General features: G+C 38.7%; 1 protein-coding gene across 3 annotated transcripts; it reads left to right on the forward strand.

The window, feature by feature from the left end:
• The first annotated feature begins 712 nt into the window (after positions 1 to 712).
• LOC149009944 (BEL1-like homeodomain protein 1) lies at positions 713 to 5,521 on the forward strand. 3 transcript variants are annotated; one of them, XM_089161669.1, is made up of 6 exons: positions 713 to 1,094; positions 1,329 to 1,514; positions 1,918 to 3,136; positions 3,420 to 3,793; positions 3,906 to 3,966; positions 4,078 to 5,521. In XM_089161669.1, the coding sequence occupies exons 3-6, from the start codon at positions 2,192 to 2,194 to the stop codon at positions 4,987 to 4,989; spliced, it is 2,292 nt and encodes a 763-aa protein (XP_089017795.1). In that variant the 5' UTR covers positions 713 to 1,094; positions 1,329 to 1,514; positions 1,918 to 2,191; the 3' UTR covers positions 4,990 to 5,521. The 3 variants fall into 3 exon arrangements, with proteins under 3 accessions (XP_089017795.1, XP_089017797.1, XP_089017796.1); XM_089161671.1 differs by lacking the exon at positions 1,329 to 1,514; XM_089161670.1 differs by lacking the exon at positions 713 to 1,094 and having other exon boundaries at positions 1,101 to 1,514.
• The last annotated feature ends 4,100 nt before the right edge of the window (positions 5,522 to 9,621 follow it).

Below are 9,621 nucleotides of genomic sequence, written 5' to 3' on the forward strand. Positions count from 1 at the left end.
TCTGAAAATTACACTTTAATTTCTGATTAGGGAGCAAAAGGGGTGTCTGATTCTTTGTTACCTCTTTATAGAAAATAAATAGTAATTTATATTTCAGTCATAAGTCAAGAGACACACATATGACCTATGTTTATCAAATTATTCTTTTTGATTCATTTCAAGTTTGATCTTATAAACTATAATAAATATTACAAGAATGAAGTAGCATGTGTGACTTCTTCACTAGTCTCTTTCTTAACAAAAGCAAATTGAATATGTACTGAAGAAAGTGATAGCAAATAGATCAGTACTAGAACACCATTATAAGTAACCAAGGACAAAATTTTAATGAATGTCCTATATGGAATCAAATTTTTTTTCTTTTTTTTTCTGTTTTTCTCTCAATAGAAAATGAATGATCTTATAAGTAAAAAACAACAATAGGTACTCTATTCTTTCTATCTAATTTATCTGGATGTATATGAATCTGTTTGTAGTACGATGGTGGTAGTTTCTTACACAGAAGTAAGATTAAAGCAGGAGCCTCAAGTTTAGACCTCATCTTCTGTTCGCGTCTTATGTGTTATGATGATAGTTGGATAGATATTTTAATTTTTTTAATACCTTATCTCCGAACTATGACAACCAATCATAGGTTTTTTAAAAAATATAAAATAAAAGACAAAAGTAGATATCTCTCTTAATTTAATGAGAAGGCCCTCTTCCTCCTTTCTCTCCACGCCACTGCTCTCTCTATCTTCTGTATTTCACTCTCTTTCTCTCTTTCTCTCTTTCTCTCTCTATCTCACCCTTCTATTATATTAAATTTTGGCTGGAAGTAGACGTTTCCTCGTTTTTCAGTTTTTTCTTTCTTTCTGACACACATAGAAAGAGGTTTTAGCACCTCTCTCACTCTGAAAGGTTCTTTCTCTCTTTGTTTCTCTCATCAAACGTGCCTGCATCTAATGATTTGAAAAGGAGATAAGGTCAAATCAAATCAGTGAAGTTTTCTTCTCTTCCCCTTGTTCTTGATCCATATGCAGGTGCTCACACTCCAAAACCATAACCATAAAATAGAGAAAGAAAGAAAGAAAGAGGGGACCGTGAGAAGAAGGGTAAGAACCGTATCTCCCTCCTTTCATCACCAAATCAAACACCTCCCTTTAAATTTTTTGTTATTAGTATCAACTATCAGCCCATCTTCCTTCTGTTGTTTATGATTGGAAAATTTTGTTACAAATGTTCTGGACTTCTGGGTAATGAATAAAGAAAGCCATATGGGTATCTTTCTCATGTTTTTTTAACCTCAAGTCTCTTTGCTTCCTCTCTCTCTCCCTTTCCCTTTTCAGTGGAGAACTGCAAATAATTGAATCTGACAGGATCGAATCCCAAGTGAACTGAGTGATACATTGATAGATGGAAAGATAGATGGAAGCGTTCTGTGCTCTGATGTATCAGTTTTAGAGTATTTTAGCCATAAGAGATGGGTCCTTCGCCTCTTTCTCTGCAAGATCTTTGATGGGTTTTGAGTCACTGTAAGTAAATTCTCTTCCTAATTTGCAGATGATGAAGCACGTGCAATCAGATTTCCATCACACAAGTTACCAATATCAATATCAATTAATATTTTAATCCATTCCTCTCTTCTCTCTCTCTTTCGATCTATGCTGCCACTACATATAAAACCCATGCCTGCAAAGATGGCTTTCGTCTCTCCATCTACATGATTACATCTGTTCTTTCTTCTTCTTTGTATACCTAGCTAGCTCTACTTTCTTGGAGAAACGAGAAAAGAGAAAAAGAGGAAAAGCAAGGATCTTTTCAACCTTGAATTCAACTTAATCATGAAACATGGGTTTTGATTGGAGTTCTTAGTTATAAGGTATCTGGGTTTCTGTCAGGTCATCATCGTTTTCTTTCCGTGTTGGTTGCTTTCAGGTGCTCTCCAAGACAAGGACGATCAGAGGAGTTGGAGTTAGCAGTAGAGAAATTTGAAGATCGAATTTTGATTGCAACCCAACAATCAAAGCTACGACGAAATGGGCTGAATTGCAGATTTGTCCTGATAGTTGGATTGAATATAAGAAAGGAAGGAGAAGATAGAGGAAGAGAAAGAGAAAGACAGAAGCAATAGTGACTGGAAGGAGTGAGTGAGATTAGCTTGCTAACGTAGTCCCTTTTCAGCGATATAAGAAGATCTATTTTCAAATCGATGGCGACGTACTTTCATGGACCTTCAGAAATTCAAGCTGACGGGTTACAGACGCTTTATCTGATGAACCCTGGCTATGTCGGTTACCCAGAAACGCAACCTCAAACCAACATGGTCTTCGTCAATTCCTCCGGCAATTCCTTGAACAATACAGGCTTACCTCATCATCCACAACAACACCAGCAGCAGAACCACCATTTGGTCGGAATTCCACTTCAGCCCACCACCGTTGCATCTGCTGCGGCCACCTCTGCAGCTTCTCAAGACCCAGGACGCCAATCTGTGCATGCTCAGCAGGAGATGTCGGTTATTCATGGCTTTGTCCCTCGCGTTCACTACAATCTATGGACGTCCATGGACCCGACAGCAGCGGCGGCGGCGGCGGCGGCTACCGGAGGCCATCAAAACACCCAACAGCACCAAATTCCAACTGGGTCTTCGCCGATTAGTAGCGGTGTCACCGACGTTTCATCTCAACTGGGTCTTCGCCGATTGGTCATGCAGCCGTCTCAACAAGGACTGTCTCTGAGCCTCTCGCCGCAGCAGTCAGTTTACGGGTCTTATCGGCCGGAGTCTGAAATTCCGGCGACAGCCCAAGCATCTGCGATTTCAGGTGGAGGCGGCGGCGGCTCTTCTCCATCTGCATCTGTGATGCCTAATGGAATTTCTGGTATGCAGAGTGTTCTGTTGGGTTCCAAGTACTTGAAGGCCACACAACAGCTGCTTGACGAAGTCGTCAATGTCGGAAATGGAATAAAGAACGAATCTTCGAAGGGGGTTAAAGGGCAGCTGGAAAAGATAAACAAAGAGTCTACTATTGCCAACGGAGAAGGTTCAAGCGGAGCTGGAGCTGAGGCGAGCACAAAGAGTGGAGCAGAGCTCACAACTGCTGAGAGACAAGAGCTTCAGATGAAGAAGGCTAAGCTCGTTAGTATGCTTGATGAGGTATATTTATGGCGCATTTAGTGAGGTTTCAACTTTCAATGAATTCTTCAAAATTCTGTACCTAGAGAGGAACCCATTTCATCAATTCCAGTAATGTTTGGTATTTGAAAACTGAACCCCCATCAATTCAGAATTTCAGACCAAAAAGTATATTTTGAGAATCCGGGTATCCATCAATTTAAGTTGGGTTACAGTTTCTCGTTTTGAAAATCAAAATTCTTCATTTTAATTTCTCGTTCGATTTCATTAATTTTTTTCCATTGTGTTCTTTGTGATTTCGAAGGTGGAACAAAGATACAGGCAATATCATCACCAGATGCAGATAGTAGTTACTTCATTTGAACAAGCAGCAGGGTTTGGTTCTGCGAAAACATATACAGCCCTTGCTTTGCAGACTATCTCAAAGCAATTCAGGTGTCTGAAAGATGCAATTTCGGCTCAAATCAGAGCTACAAGCAAGAGCTTAGGTGAAGAAGATTGCTTTGGAGGGAAAACCGAAGGTTCTAGACTAAGGTTTGTAGATCATCAGCTTCGACAACAACGGGCACTTCAACAATTAGGAATGATGCAACACAATGCTTGGAGACCTCAGAGAGGATTGCCAGAAAGATCTGTTTCTGTTCTTCGTGCCTGGCTATTCGAACACTTCCTTCACCCGTGAGTATCTATATACAAAATATAGGATCCCAGTATATATCTATCGGTTTCTGCTCTTGGTCTTTGGTTATTTAGTTATTGAATTTCTCCACTTGTGTTGGTAATATTGCAGATATCCAAAGGATTCAGACAAACACATGCTTGCAAAGCAAACAGGGCTTACTAGGAGCCAGGTAAATAGCTTGTTTCTTCCCCAGTTCTGCTACCTTTAGTTATTACTGTTTTTTAAGATTGGCATAGATTAGGCTGAAAAGGACTTTAATTTGAGGTGATAATGGATGCAGGTTTCCAACTGGTTCATCAATGCTCGAGTTCGTCTATGGAAGCCAATGGTTGAAGAAATGTATCTCGAGGAGATCAAAGAACATGAACAGAATGGAGGCTCATCAGAGGAGAAAACAAGTAAAAGTGAACTCAATGAAGAGTCTTCTGGGTCTAAATTAACTGTTCAGCAAGAGAACAGTGCTACAGCTAGAGCAGACCGCAATAAGTCGAGTGTTGAAGGCAACACGATGCATGTGAACCCAAATAATTCTCCAGTATCTGCTGCACTTTCGAGTCCTTCAACATCGACAATGGGGGGAAACATCCAAGGCCAATGTGGATTCTCTCTTATTGGGTCATCACCATCATCAGATGTGGGAGCAGCAGGGCTAATGCAAGGAAGTCCCAAGAAGTCCAGGAGCACCAACTTGCAGAATTCACACAGTAGCTTCTCATCCATGGACATGGATGTGAAACCAGCAGGGGAAAGTATCAACAGGGATTTCGGTGCAAAATTCGGTGATGAAAGACAGAGCAGAGATGGTTACTCATTAATTATGGGAGGAACAAGTCATGGAGGAGGAGGAGGATTTGGTGGATATTCAATTGGTGAGCTTGGGAGGTTTGATCCAGAGCAATTCCCACCACCTAGGTTCTCTGGCAATGGAGTTTCCCTGACTCTTGGTCTTCCCCATTGTGAAAACCTCTCTCTGTCTGGAACTCATCATCAACAGCCCTACCTGCCAAACCAGAACAGTATCCAACTAGGTCGGAGACTCGAGATGGCCGGGAGTACCGGAGAACCCAACAGTGACTTCTGCAGTATGGGCTCCACTACTCCTACTTCTCACCCCACTGTTGCTTATGAGAGCATGAACCTTCAGAACAGAAAGAGGTTTGCAGCTCAGTTGTTACCAGATTTTGTGGCCTGAATCATCAAATGACACCATGAACTATATATCAATTCCTCTGATCAATTACACATCTCAGTATATATGTTCCTTGAAGACCTGGGTAAGCAAGTTCTTGGATTTCCATTCCAAACCATTTGATCAGAGGAGACAGAGAAGGAGACCGAGGAGACAAATGAGACACAGTAATACTTTCCCTCTCCTCCCCCTGTTGCCTTCTTTTCTGAGGAAGAGAGGATTAATTTTAAGCCTAGTTAGTGTAAAGAAAGAAGGAAAGTTACTCTTAGTATTACAGACAGCTAGCTTATACTTGAGGATATCCATTTGTGTTTCTTGATTAGTTTAGGGGTTTAGATTGTATGATTGGGGTTTGTATATCAAATTTATACCTTTTTTATATAGATGTCATAAATTAAATGCCAACCAGCTACTAGGTATTACAAATGTATGTTTCTAGACTTTGTTTATATATGTTTATTCATGTTAAACGAGGGTAATAAGGGAATTTGAAAAATACAGTGTATATTGACTCATCATTTAACCCAAATATTCTACTTGCAGAGATTTGATTGATTTATGGTTTTCCAACTGGAAATCATATTTAGTTTTTCTGGTTGGGGGTGGGGGTGGGGGGGGGGGGTGGAATGGAATGAATGTCACCTGTCAATTAAATTCCATCCACTCTTGAATTGAACATCAGCAAAATCTTGAACATATGTCTGACCTCAATGGAAATGCCTTCCAACAATTTTTTTAGCATGCAAACAACGAAATAATACATGAGAAGCTAATTCAAAGAGTGACATACATGCATTAAATGCATTATCCTTTAATAAATTGAATTATATATACCCTTTTCAATACCAAAAAACTTGTACTACTTATTTCCTTGTTTCTGTTCTAACTCACCTTCACTTCACTAAAATCTCAATCAATGAATGGTGTTGCTTCTTAATCTAACTTAAGCATACTTTTAGAACATTGTGATCAATAGCTAAACTCATTGTCTCTCAATATTTATTGAGAAGTAGGTAGTAGTTGATTTCCTAGTTGACCAAGTCATCTGGCCAACTCAATTGAAATTAAAATAACTAAAGGGGTGAAGCATGCAATTCCCATGCCTATAAGGTGGATTGTTAGTTAGAAAGAAAATTCATTTTTAATAGATATTTAATGAAAAATGTATAAAAAAACTCAACTAATAAAGTCCTCATAAGACAAAAGATGAGAAGGATAAGCTTTCTTGTTATATAAACAAATGAGTATTGACATACACAGGGCATATCAAATTTAAATTAATAGAAAGGCCTTGCTCATTTCATTTATATACATTTAAATAATATATCTTGCTTGTCTTACAAGTTACCAAAATCTTCTTATCCTATATAAAATAGGAATGGAAAGATATAGTCCATTTAAAATTTCCACCAGCTTTTGTTTTTGTATTGGGAAGTTATTTGGTTTCTTCCTACAAGTTCCATGAATCATGATGATCTTAAGACTTCATGAAAGACTATTAGTATATAAGTGAGCCGCCCACATTTAACTTTATTTGCCCTTTCAAGAGATGGATAAGTAGATTATGATGGACTCTAGATCACGTCCGTACTGTACCCAAATATTGATGAATGAATGAAAATGTAAAGCAGGATCTTGAATTTTCAAATAATTTGTTGATCTTCATAGATAACGATGGCAATAGTTACAACACCACAAAGGACGGCGATGGTGACCACAGCCATGACCGCGAATCATCTTTGGTGGCCCAAGATTTAGACTGAATAGAAATAAGAAAAATGAATGTTGTTTTTGATGATCGGTTTCCTTTGATAATGGATTTTCTTATATGAAAAACGACCACCAAAGTATGCTTCTTCTGTCTCTTCATCTTCTATTCTGGTATTTGTTTTTACCACACTTGACATGCTTTTCTTGATGAATTCAAACATTTATCATGAGTAAATTACTTTATTACTGCCTTCAGTTACATTTTCTGGGTAAAAGAGCTTTCTTTACGTACGTTTGGATTATGAAAATGACATTGGTTCGTTAACTACCAGGAGTCTTTGTCACTTTCGTCACATTCTGTCAAACTATACCAGAAGGGCAGGAAGAGGTTTCAGCCTTTCAGGGCATGTTGGATTGTAATTTTATTATTTACCTTTTTTTGTTATTTTTTGGGTCGAAATTTTTATTATTTACTGACAGCTTGTCTTTGTCACCTTCAGATTCTGTCAATCAAATCTTTACAAAGAAGAGAAACCTCAAACCTCCATTGAAATTTGTCTTCTTCAATCTAAATGTCTGTAATCATTTTCTAGCTACATTGACAGTAACCTATTCACAGTGGTTGGCCATTGGATAATGGTTTCTTCCTTTCTCATCCACTCTGCACTGAGCAGTGAGCATTGCTGGGTCAAGAAGGCCAGAGGCCCAGAAGGCCTTCTGTGCTGGTATTCAAGAGCACCTCAGTAGGGTAGTAGGCTCCACCAAACATAAATAAGAGCTTGTTTTTTTCCTTCCTTTTTTTTTCAATGAAAAAAATAAGAGGTTGTTGGGTGATAGGTTCTGACTTCAATAATCAATTATTGAAACCCAAAAAGACTCAATCATTGATAAAAAAAAAAAAAAACAGAACAGTTGGCTCCAAACCCATGGTTTACTTAGAGATTTAAGTAAAGATTAAGTTATAATAACAATAATTAATTAAAATGCTAAGTAAGGATTAAGTTGGAAAATGTTTGAGAGCAGCGCTGCTCCAAGTAATACACGGCACGGATTCAAAGTTAGACTTACATTCTAGACTAAGTGAATGAATGTTGAATGACCCATATGATCATATGTGACTACTTGGACAAATGCTACTCAATCCTCAAGTAATATCCTTAAGTTACAATAACAAGAAATAATTAAAACATTAACTTAACTGAGCATAAGCATGCCCATCTAACTATTTAACTACTAATCAATCATCGACTAGGTTAATTAAGTACCTAACTAATTTAGTAGGCTGCACTTTCATCATAATTTGATTAAGGTTGAGAGGGATGCATGGCCTCTTCACTCTATGAAGATGACAAAGAGTGAAATTTGGGCTGAGCTTCTCCAAATATTTTATGAGAATATGAGAAAAACGATTCTGGGTTTTCCTTTCAGATTGTTTTTTCGAAAGGTAAGAAATTTAGGTTAAAGGGTATATATGTAATTTGATGATAAATGTAGGTTAAAGGGTATAAATATCCACTGTGCCCATCAGAGAATATTGATCTTAACCATATTTTCTTGAAATGTGATTTTGTTAAACAGATATGGAACAGGTACAAGATCTGCTGGTGGAATCAGCACTCAGATATTAGTGAGCAAGCAGACACTTGGATCTCTAAATCCAAACATCAATCGCTCGAAGAACAAGTACTTTCCCTTCATCTCACCACATTTTGGATCATTTGGTCCAATTTCAATAAAGCTGCCTACGATGAGCCAAGCAAAACAGCAAAAAACATTTGGTGGCTAGCACAAACGCTGAACAAAGAATATCTGCAATATGTCACTCATAGAAGAGGAGACAAAAAAAGAAGAAGCAACATTCGTTGGACTACTCCTCCTAGAGACTACATCAAATTCAACATCGATGGATCGTTTATGCTTGCTGCAAACTGCAGAACTAAGGATGGCATTGGAGGCGTCGCTCGTGATCACCATGGTCAACATCTTCTTAGCTTCGCCTTTCCTTGTGGAGACATATCTGCAATACAAGCTGAAGTTGAGGCCTTAAAAAGGGCCATTCAAATAACCATTTCCAACAAGTACAGAAGAGTAATCTTTGAAGGAGACAACCGACGCCATTATTCACCTCATTAATCAGCAGCATGCGTCTGTTCCTTGGAAAATCAAGCACATATTGGATGATATCTTGCTTTTAAAAGAAGATTTTGATTCTGTCTATTTTTCTCACTCTTAGAGAAGGAAATTTTGTGGCTGATAAACTTGATATTTATGCTGCTAATTCACAATCCCCCATTCTCCCATTCTCCCATCCCCCTTCCCCCTACTCATCCTCTAGTATTTGTATTTTGATACTTCTAGCCGTAATTTCCCTCGTGGTTTTTCTTTTAAATAAATGCCTTTTAATACAAAAAAAAAGAGGTATATATGTAATTTCAAAGAGTCCTCTAAGTTTCATTTCGAGTCCGGATCTGCGACCTTGTCGAGGAGCACTTTGTGTTGACGGCTTTTCCACCCCAAAATACAGGGGGCCCAGGGGTGGGTGATTGGATTTTTTTTTTAAATATTTTTCAGCTGTGGGGCCCATCAATTTTGTGGTGATAACACCATCAGGGAGCACAGATCCGGATTCTGTGATTCCCCCCCTTGAGGATTCGCTCTTTTATGTTCTCTTTCCCTCACATTCTTAAAAAGCGAAAATAAAACTGTGGGTTGCCTAATGGGTGCCAAATGTTGGGCCTTGAGTTGAGAGTGCACATATGGGCCCGCGTAACTTTGTTGGGCTGGCCGTTAAGGGCTTACCCAGTGGAGAAATTTAAGCCCAACCAAGCATGGTTCGGCCGAACCGTCCAACCAACCGGGTCAAGTGAGCTGACCATTTATCACCATCTGGTTCATCTCAATTCTCGACTCTTCTGATCCGAGATG

Source organism: Hakea prostrata, chromosome 7, assembly GCF_041222555.1.
Source record: "Hakea prostrata isolate BN-2017 chromosome 7, UWA_Hpros_2, whole genome shotgun sequence".
Taxonomy (NCBI): Eukaryota; Viridiplantae; Streptophyta; class Magnoliopsida; order Proteales; family Proteaceae; genus Hakea; species Hakea prostrata.